Source organism: Scyliorhinus canicula, chromosome 12 (genome assembly GCF_902713615.1).
Source record: "Scyliorhinus canicula chromosome 12, sScyCan1.1, whole genome shotgun sequence".
NCBI lineage: Eukaryota > Metazoa > Chordata > Chondrichthyes > Carcharhiniformes > Scyliorhinidae > Scyliorhinus > Scyliorhinus canicula.
Genome location: NC_052157.1, coordinates 102,149,550 through 102,170,450, shown reverse-complemented (window position 1 = coordinate 102,170,450; position 20,901 = coordinate 102,149,550). Strand labels below are relative to the sequence as shown.

General features: G+C 51.3%; 1 protein-coding gene across 1 annotated transcript in view; it reads right to left on the bottom strand.

The window, feature by feature from the left end:
- Nucleotides 1–1,112: 1,112 nt before the first annotated feature.
- Nucleotides 1,113–20,901, bottom strand: part of camkk1a (calcium/calmodulin-dependent protein kinase kinase 1, alpha a) — a 123,257-nt gene continuing 103,468 nt past the window's right edge. The window contains exons 10-14 of the mRNA XM_038813088.1: nucleotides 14,900–15,099; nucleotides 6,900–6,953; nucleotides 5,321–5,394; nucleotides 3,574–3,661; nucleotides 1,113–1,340 (exon numbers count right to left, since the gene is read on the bottom strand). Coding sequence (XP_038669016.1) covers nucleotides 1,113–1,340; nucleotides 3,574–3,661; nucleotides 5,321–5,394; nucleotides 6,900–6,953; nucleotides 14,900–15,099 — 644 coding nt within the window. The remainder of the gene's footprint in view (nucleotides 1,341–3,573; nucleotides 3,662–5,320; nucleotides 5,395–6,899; nucleotides 6,954–14,899; nucleotides 15,100–20,901) is intronic.

Here is a 20,901-nt window from a genome sequence, read left to right as displayed (position 1 = left end):
CTGAGTTTTGCCCCTCAGTAGGAGGAAGCCCCACCCTCAGAAACTGCCAGCCAATTCCAGCAAGGAACTTGTGCCTACTCCACTATCTCCACCACCAGCCCGTTCCTCTGGGTCAAGGGTTAGCCAACATGTTCAGTTGGGCCTCTGGCTGCATTCGTGCTGCCAAGAGGAAGCTCCTGGATCTCCAGTTGTATCATGTTGCTGGGACAACCAAGTAGCACAGAGCAGTCCTGAAGACTGGCAAGACCCGACAGAGGCTGAGGTTGGAATGTAAGTGGGGTCCTTCTTGGAAGGCAATGAGTCTGGTACAGGTACTCGGACTCCATCTGTTGGATAACTTCAGGGCCATTAGCACAGTTTCCAGGTGACCACCAACTTGCTTCCACATAGATAACCCTGTCAAGTGCAGGTAACTGAGTTAGATGCTGGGGAGCTGGCCCCCACCACTCTAGCCACCATGGACATCAGCAAAGCTGTGAAGCTGCCACTGGAGCCTGACCAGCTGATGGCAAAGGGAAAGAAAAGCCTGGCCAGGATGAAGAGGCAGCAGCAGAGGCCTAACTGGCGGGATGGGGCTCACTTCTTGCTGCTCTCTGCTCCATAGGGAATAGAATGACAGAGTAAAATTAACCAAGGGAAGCTCTATCAGCCACTAGTGGCAGTAATGCAGTACTGCAACACGCCAGCCCCAATTACTTCCTATTGGTCATTAGATACATATTTATAACACATCCTTAAACAGGCAGATAGACATAGACATAGAACTTACAGTGCAGAAGGAGGCCATTCGGCCCATCGGGTCTGCACCGGCCCTTGGAAAGAGTGCCACACTTAAGCCCACACCTCCACCCCGTACCCATAACCCAGCAACCCCACCCAACCCCTTTGGACACAAAGGGCAATTTAGCATGGTCAATCCACATAACCTGCACGTCTTTGGAGTGTGGGGAGGAAACCGGAGCACCCGGAGGAAACCCACGCAGACATGAGGAGAATGTGCAAACTCCACACAGACGGTGACCCAAGCCGGGAATCAAACCTGGGCCCCTGGAGCTGTGAAGCAACAGTGCTAGCCACTGTGCTACTATTTCTATTCTAAAGCAATAGAAATTTTAAACCTTTCTCAATAAATATAACTTAAGGTAAGAAACATTGACATTGCTCTTGTGGAGTATATCACTATTGCCATTAAAGGTGAAAGGTTTTCTTACCACAGTCGAGAGGCTGGAGATTAACTTGACAGAGTTCATCACCTCCTCCTCGGTGACTTCCACCACACTGCAATGTTCCTCCTCCAGTGGAAGAGGATCAGCCCCATTCTTTGTCACCCATGGATGCAGCTGTACAACAACCACAGGTTAGCATTTACATTTCTTACAAGTAACTGTTCAGAGACCAATTTCTGGTCATGAAAATCCTTCAGTGATTTAAGTGTTTCAAAGAGAACTGACTTTGATGAAGATTATCTGAAACGGCCAAAACCACTCTTATGTCCAACTAAACGCAGAGACAATTTTAAATAAAAAACAGAAATTGCGGGAAATACTCACCCAGTGGGTCTGGCAGTGTCTTCGGAGAGAGAAACAGAGTTAACGCTTCAGGTCAATGACTGAAACATTAACATTATTTATCCCTCTGCAGGTGCTGTCAGATCAGTTTTTCCAGCATTATCGATTTTTTCCGTGACTCTCTGGCCACACCTGTGAGACTTCGCCAGGGTGCCATTTCGTACTGGCGCACACAAACGTGGATCAGTCATAACGGCACCTGGGAGTCTCCCAGGCCATTGGAGACCATCGGGTGGTCTGGGAACAGGGCAGTTTGGTACCCTGGCACCTGGGCACTTTGGCATTGCCAGCCCAGCATTCTGACAGTGCCACCCAGACAGTGCCACCCTAGCACTGTCAGGGTGGCTTAGTGGCACTGCCAGGGTGTCAGTGCCATGGTACCCCAGTGCCAGATTGACATTGTCAGAGGGTCCAGAGGAGCCTTGCCAAGTGTGTGGGGGGGGTTGGTTCCTGGGGGCCTGCGCAATGTTGGGATAGAATGGGGGGGGGGTCAGAAAGTTGGGGGGGGGGGGGCTGAAAGAGTGGTGTGGAAGATTGAGGCTGCTGGACAAAATGGCACCCCGATCTGCGAGGAGTGCGGCCTCAGTGCACTCATCGCAGATCGGGGTGCCATTCTGTCCCGCAGCCTCAATCTTCCACACCACACTTTCAGATAAACTTCCCGAGGCCAGAAAAAACGGCAAAGTGTCGTTGGATAGCGGGATGGTCCTCAGCACTGCAGCCACTGAGAAACACCCTGAGAAACGTAACTTCAGTTTGCTGAACCACAGCCAACATATACCAGAAATAGAGGGTTACAAAGAGGCCAATAAGAAATGGGGAAATTAAGTTAATTAATATAGGCAGAGAAAGTGCGCTGGAGAAACTCTAAGGTCTACAATCTGACTCATCCTCAGGGCCTGGGTACCTTACATGCTCAGGGTCTAAAAGAGCTGCAGAGAAATGGAGGATGTGCTGGTTATGATTTTTTAGAATTCCCTAGATTCTGGAATAGTCCCAGCAGATTGAAAATGTAACATCGCTATTCAAGAAAGCAAGGGCGGGGGGGGGGGGGGGAACACATAATACAGGCCAGTTAGCTTGACATCAGTCATCAGGAAAGAGTTTGAAACTATTATTAAGGAAGTCTTGACAGTGCACTTAGGAAACCATAGTATGTTTAGAACAAGTCTACATTTCATGAAAGGGAAATACTGTTTGACAAATTTATTTGAGTTTCTTGACGATGTAACTAGTCGGGCAGATGAAGGGATTCCAGTAGATATAGTATACTCAGACTTCCGAAAGGCATTCAACAATGTGCCATACAAATGACTAGTACACAAAATACATTGAATATATTTAAGACTGGGGGATAGGCAGATTTTTTTGGTCCTGCAGAGAGTTAAGGGATATGAGAGCAGGCGGGAAAATGGAGTTGGAGCCCAAAATCAGCCATGATTGTATTGGAGGTTGGAGCAGGCTCGATGGGCCGAGTGGCCTACTCCAGCTCCTATTTACTTCAAGCTAATCTCTACCATATGTCAAATCTGCTCGGTTTTGATCTCATTGAAATAAATTACAACCCAGATAGTGGCAGTGAATATTATCTCCTGAGGATATCAAAAGATCTGTTCCAAAACCATTTGATGACTACTGCTTAACTGATATGAGTGAAACACTCGGAGAAAATTGAATTAATGATGCGCCTCAGGTGGTTTGAAAGGATTAACTATGAGTAGTTTGTAGTTACTGAATTGATGATCTGATCTTGATTGCTTTTTATCAACAGGCTCCCACTGAAATTATTTCAAATACACTTGGGTTTTGTTTAATATAAACAATCTGATGACTTTCCTCTGTATCCCACCTGAAATGGAACAACTAATATTTATCTTATCTAATATTAATGCTAATATTACAGAACTAAAATATCGGTAATGAATGCGACACACATTCGCCAGTGGCTCTAACTGAAACAATACAAGGTGTTGGAAGTTTAAAGTCGTGTGTGGTTATTTCATACCTTTATCTGGGGAATTGTAATCCTGGTATCAGGATTCTTATCCAGCATCTGGAGAAGCAAGTCCTTCAGTCCTTCACTAATTTCTGGTCTGGGAAAGATGGATTTAGAATACATGTGAACAACAGACGAGAAAGCAGTATTCATAGGAACAAGCGGACATGAATAGACCATTCCACCATTCACTTCCCCACCTTGAACTCCATCATGTTTTGATTTGAAAATGATCTCTGGAATAAAAGATCCTTTTGTTATTTATGATGCTAAATGCATGATTGTGCAGTCTATGGAACTCTAACTGGTCAGGTGAATGGAAATGGAATTGTGTTCTTCATTGCGAAGGGGATTGAGTTTAAAAGCAGAGAGGTAATGTTGCAGTTGTACAAGGAGCTGGCGAGGCCACACCTGGAGTACTGTGTGCAGTTTTGGTCTCCACACTTGAGAAAGGATGTGCTAGCACCAGAGGGGGTGCAGAGGAGGTTCACTAGGCTGATTCCGGAGTTGAGGGGGTTATTGTATGAGGAGAGGCTGAGTAGATTGGGATTATATTCACTGGAATTCAGAAGTTTGAGGGGGATCTAATAGAAACATATAAAATTTTGAAGGGAATGGAGAAGATAGAAGTAGAAAGGATGTTTCCACTGGTAGGTGAAAGTAGGACAAGAGGGCATAGCCTCAAGACTAGGGGGAGCAGATTTAGGACTGAATCAAGGAGGAACTTCTTCAATTAGAGGGTGGTTAAAGTATGGAATTCCCTACCGAAAGGAGTAGTAGACGCTACTTCATTGAATATATTTAAAGATAGGGTAGATGTTTTTTTGAAAAATAAAGGGATTATGGGATATGGCGAGAATGCGGGTAAGTGGTTCTGAGACCACGAATAGATCAGCCATGATCTTATAGAATGGCGGAGGAGGCTCGAAGGGCCGGACGGTTTACTTCTGCTCCTAGTTCTTATGTATGTAACACCAGATGACAGGCTCAACCCAGTCATAAATGAGTATAATACAACGATGATAATGGATTTGTGAAGGAGAATTATAAGGCAGCATTCCACCCAGTGTGTTCCGGTCACACTATAAACTCCAGGAACAAGTTGAAAAATGCCAGCGGGACCCGATGTTTGAATGTGCATTTTTATTGCACCTTTCACATCCCCAGAACATTTGCTTCGTAGCCAATAAAGGAATTTTGATGTGCAGTTTATGTAAGCAAACATGGCAGCCAATTTGTTCACATTATAATCTGACAAACAACACTGAGATAAATTGATTATTGGTTTTTGGTGATACCGATTGAAAGATAAATGTTGGCCAAGACCTACCCTGCGCTACTTTTAATTACGTTCTGGAACCTCCTCCATTTGCCTGAAGGGGTAGATTGGGCATCCAAAAGAAAGCGCCCACAACAGTGCAGCATTCTATCTGCACTGCACTGGAGTGTCAGACTAAATCTCTGGAGCAAACACCAAACTAACAGTCTTCTAAACAATGTTGGCAGAGCCAATGGATCAAAGTATTCAATTATTGATCTTTGAACTGTGTGCAATAAAGGAAATTAATGTTTCAGTTCCCTGCCCCGCCAAGGTGCTGCGTATGAATACTCCAGATGTACTTGGGCTCAAACCTCCCCTCCAAAAAATTCCTGATCACAAGGAAGAAAAGTTAAATTGAACGGCTGATCCTTTCATTTTCACCAGAACAGCTCTCGTGACATCAAATAGTTTGAACATTTCACCATCTTTACTTACTTCTCTGGAAATTCCACAGGCCAGTTCTTAATCTTGGCATGAAGTGACAGAATATAGTCATCCATAAACGGACACTGCAGACAAAGGTACAAAGTGAGTTCTCTTGCAGTTATCTTCTGTTCCATTTAAACCATTCTTCTGTATTTTGACTGAGGCACAATTAACAGCAAAGAAACAGTCCAGTCAACTTAACTGGTCTAAACTGGTGTTTACGCCCCACCTCCCACTGTACATCATCTCACCCTATCAGGTTATTTTACATCTTTTCTTGTTAGCAACAGAAGAGCAGAAGGAGGCCATTCAGCCCATCGAGCCTGCTCCGCCATTCAATATGGTCATGGCTGATCATCGAATTCAATGCTTTTACCCCACACTATTCCCATATTGATCACTGGAATTTGAAATCTATCAATCTCTGCTTTAAACACACTCAATGACGAGCTTCCAAAGCCCTCTGGAGTCGAGAATTCCAAATATTCACAGCCCTCCGTAGAAAGAAATTTCTCCTCATCGATCCTAGGTGGCTTTTCTCTTATTTGAAATTGTGCCCCTGGTTCTAGACTCCCCAGCCAGGGAAGCATACATTTACCCCTGTTATTCCTTTTGTAGGTTTCAATGAGATCACCTCTCATTCTTCGAAACTCTAGAGAGTACAGGCCCAGTTTGCCCAATCCTCTTCATAAGGTAGTCCCTCCACCCTCGGAGGTGAAGTCTGTTGCAGGGCAGCATGGTAGCATTGTGGATAGCACAATGGCTTCACAGCTCCAGGGTCCCAGGTTCGATTCCAGCTTGGGTCACTGGCTGTGCGGATCTGCACATCCTCCCCGTGTGTGCGTGGGTTTCCTCCGGGTGCTCCGGTTTCCTCCCACAGTCCAAAGATGTGCAGGTTAGGTGGATTGGACATGATAAATTGCCCTTAGTGTCCAAAATTGCCCTTACTGTTGGGTGGGGTTCTGGGTTATGAGGATAGGGTGGAGGTGTTAACCGTGGGTAGGGTGCTCTTTCCAGGAGCCGGTGCAGACTTGATGGGCCGAATGGCCTCCTTCTGCACTGTAAATTCTATGATAACTATGAATCTCTCTGTGGCAATCATGTCCTTTCTGAGGTAAGCGAACTACAACTGCACATATACTCAAATTGATTGTACCACAGAATGGTAGCACATGAATTACCAGTGATTCTCCACATATTGGCTGGGCTTCGGGACGAGGCACTGAGTGGCACCCTCTCTAAAGCCAGGGTCGGATTGACACTGAGAAGGTACTTTGTGCTTGGGCACTACTGTCCTCCAGGCTCCACTGGGTTCACTGTTTGCAGACACTGTGATACAAAGTGCAATGAAAGAAAAAGTAGACCCAAAGCAAGATGCTTGTAAGAGTCAAAACGGACCAAGCAGTTGATGTTTTTCCCTTTAACATTGCAGGTGGAGCAGAGCCCTCAACAAAATGGCAGTGTAGAGGAGAATTCACACAAACAAAACGATCAGAGTCATAATGTTATTGAACGTGTCGAAGGTTGAGCCTCACTTCCAGGCTTTCACAAGCATTACAAATTAGCTGAATCCTGCCACAATACATACCTTGCCAAAGACCAGGCAGTACAAGGTTACGCCAATGGCCCAGACATCCAAGGCCTGTAAAATAACGTTCACATTGTTACTACAAATTCCTGCCCTGATTTTAAAGTAGCTATTGTGCCATTCTAACCTCTCTGTGGCATCAGCCCACCCAGTCTCCACAACACCCACCCTCCAGCCCAACACACACCATACTTTCAATATCTGACCTACTCATTTATAAAGAATGAGTTGCAGGAAAGTGAAACCAGCGGAAACACATGACTCGTGGAATAGTTACAGTAAGGAAACTTAAGGCAGCACGGTAGCACAGTGGTTAGCATAGTTGCTTCACTGCTCCAGGGTCCCTCCGGGTGCTCCGGTTTCCTCACACAGTCCAAAGATGTGCAGGTTAGGTAGATTGGCCATGATAAATTGCCCTTAGTGCCCAAAAGCGTTAAGTGGGGTTACTGGGTTACAGGGCTAGGGTGGAGGCGTGAGCTTAAGTTGGGTGCTCTTTCCAAGGGCCGACTCAGACTCGATGGGCCGAATAGCCTCCTTCTGCACTGTCAATTCTATGATAAGGATGGATGCCATTTAGCTCTTTCTTTCTGAGTTGACTGTAAGAAGGAGCAATCCCACTCCCCAGCCCTGTTCCTGTAACTCTGCCAATCTTCTCTCTTCAGGACCCCCGCCGGGTTGGAGAATCGCCCGGGGCCGGCGTCAATCCCGCCCCTGCTGTGTCCCGAATTCGCAGCCCCCAAGTTTCGGCGGGGGCGGGAATCACGCCGCGCTGGTTGGCGGGTCCCCGTGGCAATTCTCTGGCCCACGATGGGCCGAAGTCCCGCCGCTGAACGTCCCGCAGCATCACCCCCACCCCCTCCCCTACACGCAGCAACACCTCCCAACCCCTCCCCCACATGCATCAACCCCTCCCCCTCCCCCACAAGCAGCATCATCCCCTCCCCCACAAGCAGCATCACCCCCTCCCCCTCCCCCACAGGCATCATCACCCCCTCCCCCTCCCCCACAGGCAGCATCACCCCCTCCCCCTCACGCAGCATCACCCCTCCTCCTCACACAGCATCACCCCCTCCCCCTCTGCCACACACAGCATCACCTCCTCCCCCTCCCCCACACACAGCGTCACCCCTTCCCCCACACACAGCGTCACCCCCTCCCCAACACACGGGGACCCTCTCCCCCTCACACGGCGTCACCCCCTCCCCCTCACACAGCATCACCCCATCCCCCTCACACGGCATCACCCCCTCACCCTCACTCAGCATCACTTCCTCCCCCACCCCTCCCCCACACACAGCATCACCCCTCCCCCTCCCACAGCATCACCCCCTCCCCATCACCCCTCTCCCCTCCCCCACACACAGCATCACCCCCTCCCCCACACACAGCATCACCCCCTCCCCCTCACACGGCATCACCCCCTCACCCTCTCCCCCACACACAGCATCACCCCCTCCCCCTCACACAGCATCACCCCCTCCCCCTCACGCAGCATCAACCCCTCCCCCTCACGCAGCATCACCCCCTCCCCCTCACGCAGCATCACCCCCTCCCCCTCACGCAGCATCACCCCCTCCCCCACACACAGCATCACCCCCTCCCCCACACACAGCATCACCCCCTCCCCCACACACAGCGTCACCCCCTCCCCCACACACGGCGTCACCCCCTCCCCCACACACGGTGTCACCCCCTCCCCCACGGACGGCGTCACCCCCTCCCCCACGGACGGTGTCACCCCCTCCCCCACGGACGGCGTCACCCCCTCCCCCACGGACGGCGTCACCCCCTCCCCCACGGACGGCGTCACCTCCTTCCCCACGGACGGCGTCACCCCCTCCCCCACAAACGACGTCACCCCCTCCCATACGCACACGTCACCCCCTCCCCCACCCCCTCCCCCACACACAGCATCATCCTCTCCCCCACACATGGCATCACCCCCTCCCCCTCACACGGCATCATCCCCTCTCCCTCCAACAGCATCACCCCCTCTCCTCCCCCACACACAGCATCATCCTCTCCCCCACACATGGCATCACCCCCCTCCCCCTCACACGGCATCATCCCCTCTCCCTCCCACAGCATCACCCCCTCTCCTCCCCCACACACAGCATCATCCTCTCCCCCACACACGGCGTCACCCCCTCCCTCTCACATGGCGTCAACCCCTCCCCATCACACAGTGTCACCCCCTCCTCATCACATGGCTTCACCCCCTCCCCCTCACACAGCTTCACCCCCTCCCCCTCACACAGCTTCACCCCCACACATCACCCCCTCCCCCTTCCCCACACAGCGTCACCCCATCCCCCTCACACAGCATCACTCCCTTCCTCACACAGCTTCAACCCCTCCCCCTCACACAGCGTCACCCCTCCCCTTCACACAGCTTTACCCCCTCCCCCTCACACAGCTTCACCCCCACACATCACCTCCTCCCCCTTCCCCACACAGCATCACCCCTCCCCCACACACAGCATCACCCCCTCCCCACACACAGCATCATCCCCTCCCACTCATGCAACATCACCCCCTCCCCCACACACAGCATCACCCCCTCCCCCTCACACAGCATCACCCCCTCCCCCTCACGCAGCATCACCCCCTCCCCCTCACGCAGCATCACCCCCTCCCCCTCACGCAGCATCACCCCCTCCCACTCACGCAGCATCACCCCCTCCCCCACACACAGCATCACCCCCTCCCCCACACACAGCATCACCCCCTCCCCCACACACAGCGTCACCCCCTCCCCCACACACGGCGTCACCCCCCTCCCCCACACACGGTGTCACCCCCTCCCCCACGGACGGCGTCACCCCCCCCCCCCACGGACGGCGTCACCCCCTCCCCCACGGACGGCGTCACCCCCTCCCCCACGGACGGCGTCACCCCCTCCCCCACGGACGGCGTCACCTCCTTCCCCACGGACGGCGTCACCCCCTCCCCCACAAACGACGTCACCCCCTCCCATACGCACACGTCACCCCCCCCCCCCACCCCCTCCCCCACACACAGCATCATCCTCTCCCCCACACATGGCATCACCCCCTCCCCCTCACACGGCATCATCCCCTCTCCCTCCAACAGCATCACTCCCTCTCCTCCCCCACACACAGCATCATCCTCTCCCCCACACATGGCATCACCCCCTCCCCCTCACACGGCATCATCCCCTCTCCCTCCCACAGCATCACCCCCTCTCCTCCCCCACACACAGCATCATCCTCTCCCCCACACACGGCGTCACCCCCTCCCTCTCACATGGCGTCAACCCCTCCCCATCACACAGTGGCACCCCCTCCTCATCACATGGCTTCACCCCCTCCCCCTCACACAGCTTCACCCCCTCCCCCTCACACAGCTTCACCCCCACACATCACCCCCTCCCCCTTCCCCACACAGCGTCACCCCATCCCCCTCACACAGCATCACCCCCTTCCTCACACAGCTTCAACCCCTCCCCCTCACACAGCGTCACCCCTCCCCTTCACACAGCTTTACCCCCTCCCCCTCACACAGCTTCACTCCCACACATCACCTCCTCCCCCTTCCCCACACAGCATCACCCCTCCCCCACACACAGCATCACCCCCTCCCCACACACAGCATCATCCCCTCCCACTCATGCAACATCACCCCCTCCCCCTTCCCCACAAGGCATCACTCCCACTCCCACATCATCATCCCCTCCCCCTACAACATTGGCCCCTGGGGCCTAGGAAGCTGAAGGGGTCATCAATAGTGGAACAATTATAATTGGAAATGCACCAAGAGACCAGAATTAGAGGAGTGTAGATACCTTGGACGACTATAGGGATGGAGGAGGTTACACAGATAGGGAGGATTGTGGCCATGGAGGGATTTGAAAAGGACAAAAATTTTGAAATCAAGACATTGCTGGGCCGGGAGCCGGTGTAGGTCAGTGAGCACAGGGTTATCCTTGGTGTGCCCTAATACGTGATGAGCAGAATTTTGATGACCACAGATTTACAGAGGGTAGAGTGTGGGAGATCAGCCTGGAATACACTGGAGTAGTCGAGCCTGGAAGTTAAATAGACGTGGGTGAAGGTTTCAGCGGCAGACAAACTGTCTGCAACATGATGTTATGACGTTATGGGGGTGGAATTAGGTGTTTTTGAAGACAGCCTGAATTATAAGGTCGGAAGTTCATGTTGGGATCAAATACAACATCAAGATTGCAAACAGATTTGCTTAATGTCAGGAGGGGGATGGAGCCGGGAGAGATGGTGCTGAGGTAAAGCTTGGTGTCTTTATGTGCATTTTTGTGAAGACTCACATCCGATGATATTGACAAAGGGCAGTGCGTAAGTGAGTAATACCAGGGCCAAGGATACAACACCAGAATGCAGGAGTAGAAAGAGAAGACATTGATAGCTAAGAATGTAATCAGTGAGAACAGGCCCCCCAGGTAAACAACAGTGGAGAGGAGGAGGATGGTGTGGTGAAACTGTGTCGAAGACGACCAGGAGGAAAAGTTTCTTTGTTTAAGAAGGGTAGCAGGGAAAATCCAGGGAATTACAGACCTGTGAGCTTGACGTCAGTGGTAGGCAAACTGTTGGAGAAGATACTGAGGGATAGGATCTATTCACATCTGGAAGAAAATAGACTTATCAGTGATAGGCAGCATGGTTCTGTGCAGGGAAGGTCATGTCTTACAAACCTAATAGAATTCTTTGAGGAAGTGACAAAGTTAATTGATGAGGGAAGGGCTGTAGATGTCATATACATGGACTTTAGTAAGGCGTTTGATAAGGTTTCCCATGGCAGGTTGATGGCAAAAGTAAAGTCGTATGGTGTTCAGGGTGTACTAGCTAGATGGATAAAGATCTGGCTGGGCAACAGGAGACAGAGAGTAGTGGTGGAAGGGAGTGTCTCAAAATGGAGAAAGGTGACTAGTGGTGTTCCACAGGGATCCGTGCTCGGACCACTGTTGTTTGTGATCTACATAAATGACCTAGAGGAAGGTATAAGTGGTCTCATTAGCAAGTTTGCAGATGATACTAAGATTGGTGGAGTTGCAGATAGCGAGGAGGACTGTCAGAGAATACAACAAAATATAGACAGATTGGAGAGTTGGGCAGAGAAATGGCAGATGGAGTTCAATCCAGGCAAATGCGAGGTGATGCATTTTGGAAGATCAAATTCAAGAGCGGACTATATGGTCAATGGAAGGGTCCTGGGGAAAATTGATGTACAGAGAGATCTGGGAGTTTTGGTCCATTGTACCCTGAAGGTGGCAACGCAGGTTGATAGAGTGGTCAAGAAGGCATACAGCATGCTTGCCTTCATCGGACGGGGTATTGAGTACAAGAGTCGGCAGGTCATGTTACAGTTGTATAGGACTTTGGTTAGGCCACATTTGGAATACTGCGTGCAGTTCTGGTCGCCACATTACCAGAAGGATGTGGATGCTTTGGAGAAGGTGCAGAGGAGGTTCACCAGGATGTTGCCTGGTATGGAGGGTGCTAGCTATGAAGAAAGGTTGAGTAGATTAGGATTGTTTTCGTTGGAAAGACAGAGGTTGAGGGGGGACCTGATTGAGGTATACAAAATTATGAGAGGTATGGACAGGGTGGATAGCAACAAGCTTTTTCCAAGAGTGGGGGTGTCAGTTACAAGGCGTCACGGTTTCAAGGTGAGAGGGAGAAAGTTTAGGGTGATGTGCGTGGAAAGTTTTTTACGCAGAGGGTGGTGGGTGCCTGGAACGCTTGACCAGCGGAGGTGGTAGAGGCGGGCACGATAGCATTATTTAAGAGGCATCTTTGTTTGTTTAAGAAGGGTAGCAGGGAAAATCCAGGGAATTACAGACCTGTGAGCTTTACGTCAGTGGTAGGCAAACTGTTGGAGAAGATACTGAGGGATAGGATCTATTCACATCTGGAAGAAAATAGACTTATCAGTGATAGGCAGAATGGTTTTGTGCAGGGAAGGTCATGTCTTACAAACCTAATAGGATTCTTTGAGGAAGTGACAAAGTTAATTGATGAGGGAAGGGCTGTAGATGTCAAATACATGAACCCCATATGAACGGGCGGCAACAGAGGGAAGTAGACCTTGGAAAATAGGAGACAGGTTTAGATAAAGGATCTGGATCGGCGCAGGCTGGGAGGGCCGAAGGGCCTGTTCCTGTGCTGTAATTTTCTTTGTTCTCATCACAATCTCATAGGACGTAATTTATGACTTGGATCAGAGCTGGATCCGTAATGTGGCACGGCCAGAAACCTGATCGGAGGGATTCGAACCTGGAATTTTGGGGCAAATGGGAACATATTTGGCAGATGACAACACGTTTGAGGATTTCTGTGAGGAAAAGGAGGTGGGGGTTGGACCGGTAGTTTGCAAGAATGGAGGGAGCTGCCATGTTATGCTCTAGGCGTAGCATAAGCGGCTTCCTTGTGGTGCACTTGACAAAGGAAGGTTCAGACGTGGAGATAACTTCAACACGTTTATTAAACTATTTGCGCTTCTCCTACTCGGGTTCGCCACTACTGTTAATCCTTCTATAGCTACTCAGACTGACGGACCAGTCTGCTACAATCCACATGGTGGGAGTGATATTGAATCAACCCTGTGTCTGTACTCACTGACTGTCTCCACTGTAAAGAGGCAGATCATGTGTGTGGTGTCCTTTATATATGGGTTGGGCATGTCACCTCTGTGTGTATCGTGAATGCCCATTGGTCGTGTCCTATCTAACTGTTCTATCGGTTGAGTGTCTGTGTGTCATGTCTCTGGTGCTCCCTCTAGTGTCTAGCTAGTCTACTTGTATTTACATTAACCCCTTGTGTATTTCCAGTGATGCACATCACCAAATCCCCCCTTTTTTACATGTTACATATTTTCTGTACACTTAAAGAACATCGAACAAAAAACAGGCAGATAGTTATGGCATGTACAAGTCATGAGAACAGTGATGAAACAATAAGTCCAAATCATATGTGTGAGTCCCAAATCCGTCAATCATCATGGTCAAATGTCTCTCTTAGTGGGTTGGTGAATTTGATGGTGGGATGTCCTTGTGAACGCCATCAGTGTCCCTGTGCCCCAGGAACCAAGAAGTGGTCAAATCACTTCACTGTTTGATTATGTGCATCACCACAGGAGCAAGGTTTTTTTTTGAGGAGCAGCATAACAACGGTAGAGTTAAGGGAGAGACAGACAACAACTGAACAGAGAGAAATGGTTACAACATGGGCTAACATGGGGGCCAGGAGGGGAAGTTGGGTGATTGGCAATTTAGTGGGAAGGGGATTGAGGGGACAGCAGGTGGGTCTAATGGACAGGATGAGTCCAGAGAGGGCATGAGGGGAGACCGGAGGGAAACTAGAGACAGATGTGAGTTCAGGGCTAGGACAAAGCAGGGGAGTTAAAGGACGTTTGGCCCAATGAACTAGTGGGAGGGAGGGATTTTTCTTTGGGCACTAGAACATCAATGGTGGAGGGGCCAGTGCAGTTGTGTAAATCGGTAGCTGCAGAAATGTTGTGGTGAATTGAGTCCTAAAGGCTTGTTTGGAGTTTGGGTAAGTGAACTGGGGGCTAGCTTCTTAAGGGAGGGAAATATTAGGGCAGGTGGCAAAAGGTTTATTGCAAGATGGAGATGTTTTCAGGTTCAATTTAGGAGAAGGCAGAGGCGGAGATGGGAGCGATTTGTTGGAGGGGGAATTCCAGAGTTTAGGATCCAGGCAACTGTGGCCGCCAAGGCCGGGGCTGGAGGACTGCAGTCTTCCTGGAGGGTTGTAAGGCTCAAGGAACGGCAGAATCAAAACCATGTTGGGATGTTGAACACGAGAGTGTGAATGTCAAATAAAATTGTTGCCAAGTCACAAAATCCATGGTTACTGAGCGGAGCGACGATGAATGAAAAATCGAGGTTGTGAGTGGGGGAGTGGAAGGTCACAATCCCGATCTCTGGATTCAGGAGCTTTCTTCCAGTTAGTGCTGGAGTGATAAGGCACAAACGGCCGACTTCCTACCTTCCCATGGAAGCACTTCCTGGCATCTGAAAGTGTCTCTGGTGCCATGAATGCCGGAGTCCCAGCTGTACTGGACAGCAAGGCATCATTCCCCTCAAACTGGTTACTGACTCCGAAGTCAGCAATTTTAATATGGCCATCATCGCCCAGGAGCAGGTTTGAAGGTTTGATATCTCGGTGGATGATCTTCTGGTAGTGTACTACAGGAACCATAAAGACAAGATAACATTATTTTGATAAACCATTAATACCGGAATTGAGGACTATTTTCAGTTCCCACTCACAGCAGGTGGAGCAATGGTATGCAGGAGAGACTACACAAGGGACGGGGTGAATGTTCCTCACTCGCCCTGGTCCCGCAAAAAAGTGGTGCTGCTGAGATTTTTACCCAGATTCCTGTAGGACCCCGGGTTTGGCACCTCTCCGAATGGTACCACTGAACGGGGTCTGTGAGGGTCACACTCTGCCCGCTGGGTGTCTGATGTGCGGCAAAAGCCTCTGATTTAAATCTTCACCTAATCTCCCCACCCAATTTTGAGGCCTGCTCGAAAATCAAGATCTCAGGCAGCCTGTAGGTGGCAGGATTCGAAAGCAAGCAATCTGCACCTCTCTCCAATCATCCCAATCTGCCTTTGCAGTAATTTAATTGTTACGCTAAAAAAAGAAGCCATTCAGCCCATCATTTCAGTACCAGCTCTTTGCAACAATAAAGTCCATGGGGTGAATTCTCCACCTCGCCAGTGGCGTTCCGTCGTGGCAGCGGGATTCTCCGTTCCCCCTGCAGACCAATGGTCTTTCCTATTGTAGCCACCTGAAGCCGCCGGGAAGTCTGCAGGCGGGAATGCGCTGCCGGCGAAAGAAAGAATCCCGGCCGGTGGAGAATTGACCCCCATATTTCAATCCGTCCAATCAGGTTCCCGCCCTGCTATAGTACGGCTCCAGCTCGTGTCAAAGCTACAAATGACATCCTGTGTGTCTGTGGCAAAGGTTAACTTTCCCTCCTTGTCCTTCCTGACCTGCCTGCAACCTTTGACATGGTTTGACCACACCATCCTTGTCCAACACCGCTCCACCACTGTTCAGCTGGGTGGGGCTGCTCCCAAACCTGGTTCCATTCGTGTCTATCCACAATCTCAGATAGAGAATCAATGGTTTCACTGGTGTCCCGAAAGGATTTATCCTTGGCTTCAGCCTGTTTCTTGTCTCCATGTCATCCCTTGGCGACATGTCCTGAAAGTATATTATTAGTTTTTCCATGTATTCTAACCATCCCCAGCTCTACATCACCATCCCCAGCTCTACATCAGCTCTACATCATCAGGCCCAGCTCTACATCAGCATCCCCAGCTCTACATCACCATCCCCAGCTCTACATCACCATCCCCAGCTCTACATCACCATCCCCAGCTCTACATCACCATCCCCAGCTCTACATCACCATCCCCAGCTCTACATCACCATCCCCAGCTCTACATCACCATCCCCAGCTCTACATCACCATCCCCAGCTCTACATCACCATCCCCAGCTCTACATCACCATCCCCAGCTCTACATCAGCATCCCCAGCTCTACATCACCATCCCCAGCTCTACATCACCATCCCCAGCTCTACATCACCATCCCCAGCTCTACATCACCATCCCCAGCTCTACATCAGCTCTACATCAACATCCCCAGCTCTACATCACCATCCCCAGCTCTACATCAGCTCTACATCACCATCCCCAGCTCTACATCAGCATCCCCAGCTCTACATCACCATCCCCAGCTCTACATCACCATCCCCAGCTCTACATCACCATCCCCAGCTCTACATCACCATCCCCAGCTCTACATCACCATCCCCAGCTCTACATCACCATCCCCAGCTCTACATCACCATCCCCAGCTCTACATCACCATCCCCAGCTCTACATCACCATCCCCAGCTCTACATCACCATCCCCAGCTCTACATCACCATCCACAGCTCTACATCACCATCCCCAGCTCTACATCACCATCCCCAGCTCTACATCACCATCCCCAGCTCTACATCACCATCCCCAGCTCTACATCACCATCCCCAGCTCTACATCACCATCTCCAGCTCTACATCACCATCCCCAGCTCTACATCACCACCCCCAGCTCTACATCACCATCCCCAGCTCTACATCACCATCCCCAGCTCTACATCAGCATCCCCAGCTCTACATCACCATCCCCAGCTCTACATCACCATCCCCAGCTCTACATCACCATCCCCAGCTCTACCTCAGCATCCCCAGCTCTACATCACCATCCCCAGCTCTACATCAGCTCTACATCACCATCCCCAGCTCTACATCACCATCCCCAGCTCTACATCACCATCCCCAGCTCTACATCAGCTCTACATCACCACCCCCAGCTCTATATCACCATCCCCAGCTCGACATCACCATCCCCAGCTCGACATCACCATCCCCAGCTCGACATCACCATCCCCAGCTCTACATCACCATCCCCAGCTCTACATCACCATCCCCAGCTCTACATCGCCATCCCCAGCTCTACATCGCCATCCCCAGCTCTACATCAGCTCTACATCATCAGCCCCAGCTCTACATTGCCATCCCCAGCTCTACATCGCCATCCCCAGCTCTACATCACCATCCCCAGCTCTACATCACCATCCCCAGCTCTACATCACCATCCCCAGCTCTACATCACCATCCCCAGCTCTACATCACCATCCCCAGCTCTACATCACCATCCCCAGCTCTACATCACCATCCCCAGCTCTACATCACCATCCCCAGCTCTACATCACCATCCCCAGCTCTACTTCACCATCCCCAGCTCTACATCACCATCCCCAGCTCTACATCACCATCCCCAGCTCTACATCACCATCCCCAGCTCTACATCACCATCCCCAGCTCTACATCACCATCCCCAGCTCTACATCACCATCCCCAGCTCTACATCAGCTCTACATCACCATCCCCAGCTCTACATCACCATCCCCAGCTCTACATCACCATCCCCAGCTCTACATCACCATCCCCAGCTCTACATCACCATCCCCAGCTCTACATCACCATCCCCAGCTCTACATCACCATCCCCAGCTCTACATCAGCTCTACATCACCATCCCCAGCTCTACATCACCATCCCCAGCTCTACATCACCATCCCCAGCTCTACATCACCATCCCCAGCTCTACATCACCATCCCCAGCTCTACATCACCATCCCCAGCTCTACATCACCATCCCCAGCTCTACATCAGCTCTACATCATCAGCCCCAGCTCTACATCACCATCCCCAGCTCAACATCACCATCCCCAGCTCTACATCAGCTCTACATCACCATCCCCAGCTCTACATCACCATCCCCAGCTCTACATCACCATCCCCAGCTCTACATCAGCTCTACATCACCATCCCCAGCTCTACATCAGCATCCCCAGCTCTACATCACCATCCCCAGCTCTACATCACCATCCCCAGCTCTACATCAGCTCTACATCACCACCCCCAGCTCTACATCAGCATCCCCAGCTCTACATCAGCTCTACATCACCATCCCCAGCTCTACATCAGCTCTACATCATCAGCCCCAGCTCTGCATCACCATCCCCAGCTCTACATCACCATCCCCATCTTTACATCACCATCCCCAGCTCTACATCAGCTCTACATCACCATCCCCAGCTCTACATCAGCATACCCAGCTCTACATCACCATCCCCAGCTCTACATCACCATCCCCAGCTCTACATCACCATCCCCAGCTCTACATCACCATCCCCAGCTCTACATCACCATCCCCAGCTCTACATCACCATCCCCAGCTCTACATCACCACCCCCAGCTCTACATCAGCATCCCCAGCTCTACATCACCATCCCCAGCTCTACATCAGCTCTACATCACCATCCCCAGCTCTACATCAGCTCTACATCATCAGCCCCAGCTCGACATCACCATCCCCAGCTCTACATCAGCTCTACATCACCATCCCCAGCTCTACATCACCATCCCCAGCTCTACATCACCATCCCCAGCTCTACATCACCATCCCCAGCTCTACATCACCATCCCCAGCTCTACATCACCATCCCCAGCTCTACATCACCATCCCCAGCTCTACATCACCATCCCCAGCTCTACATCACCATCCCCAGCTCTACATCACCTCTACATCACCACCCCCAGCTCTACATCAGCATCCCCAGCTCTACATCAGCTCTACATCACCATCCCCAGCTCTACATCAGCTCTACATCATCAGCCCCAGCTCTGCATCACCATCCCCAGCTCTACATCACCATCCCCAGCTCTACATCACCATCCCCAGCTCTACATCAGCTCTACATCACCATCCCCAGCTCTACATCAGCATACCCAGCTCTACATCACCATCCCCAGCTCTACATCACCATCCCCAGCTCTACATCACCATCCCCAGCTCTACATCACCATCCCCAGCTCTACATCACCATCCCCAGCTCTACATCACCATCCCCAGCTCTACATCACCATCCCCAGCTCTACATCACCCCCCCACCCCCAGCTCTACATCAGCATCCCCAGCTCTACATCACCATCCCCAGCTCTACATCAGCTCTACATCACCATCCCCAGCTCTACATCAGCTCTACATCATCAGCCCCAGCTCGACATCACCATCCCCAGCTCTACATCAGCTCTACATCACCATCCCCAGCTCTACATCACCATCCCCAGCTCTACATCACCATCCCCAGCTCTACATCCCCATCCCCAGCTCTACATCACCATCCCCAGCTCTACATCAGCATCCCCAGCTCTACATCAGCATCCCCAGCTCTACATCACCATCCCCAGCTCTGCATCACCATCCCCAGCTCTACCTCAGCTCTACATCACCATCCCCAGCTCTACATCACCATCCCCAGCTGTACATCACCATCCCCAGCTCTACATCACCACCCCCAGCTCTATATCACCATCCCCAGCTCGACATCACCATCCCCAGCTCTACATCACCATCCCCAGCTCTACATCACCATCCCCAGCTCTACATCACCATCCCCAGCTCTACATCGCCATCCCCAGCTCTACATCGCCATCCCCAGCTCTACATCAGCTCTACATCATCAGCCCCAGCTCTACATTGCCATCCCCAGCTCTACATCGCCATCCCCAGCTCTACATCACCATCCCCAGCTCTACATCACCATCCCCAGCTCTACATCACCATCCCCAGCTCTACATCACCATCCCCAGCTCTACATCACCATCCCCAGCTCTACATCACCATCCCCAGCTCTACATCACCATCCCCAGCTCTACATCACCATCCCCAGCTCTACATCACCATCCCCAGCTCTACATCACCATCCCCAGCTCTACATCACCATCCCCAGCTCTACATCACCATCCCCAGCTCTACATCACCATCCCCAGCTCTACATCACCATCCCCAGCTCTACATCAGCTCTACATCACCATCCCCAGCTCTACATCACCATCCCCAGCTCTACATCACCATCCCCAGCTCTACATCACCATCCCCAGCTCTACATCACCATCCCCAGCTCTACATCACCATCCCCAGCTCTACATCACCATCCCCAGCTCTACATCAGCTCTACATCACCATCCCCAGCTCTACATCACCATCCCCAGCTCTACATCACCATCCCCAGCTCTACATCACCATCCCCAGCTCTACATCACCATCCCCAGCTCTACATCACCATCCCCAGCTCTACATCACCATCCCCAGCTCTACATCAGCTCTACATCATCAGCCCCAGCTCTACATCACCATCCCCAGCTCAACATCACCATCCCCAGCTCTACATCAGCTCTACATCACCATCCCCAGCTCTACATCACCATCCCCAGCTCTACATCACCATCCCCAGCTCTACATCAGCTCTACATCACCATCCCCAGCTCTACATCAGCATCCCCAGCTCTACATCACCATCCCCAGCTCTACATCACCATCCCCAGCTCTACATCAGCTCTACATCACCACCCCC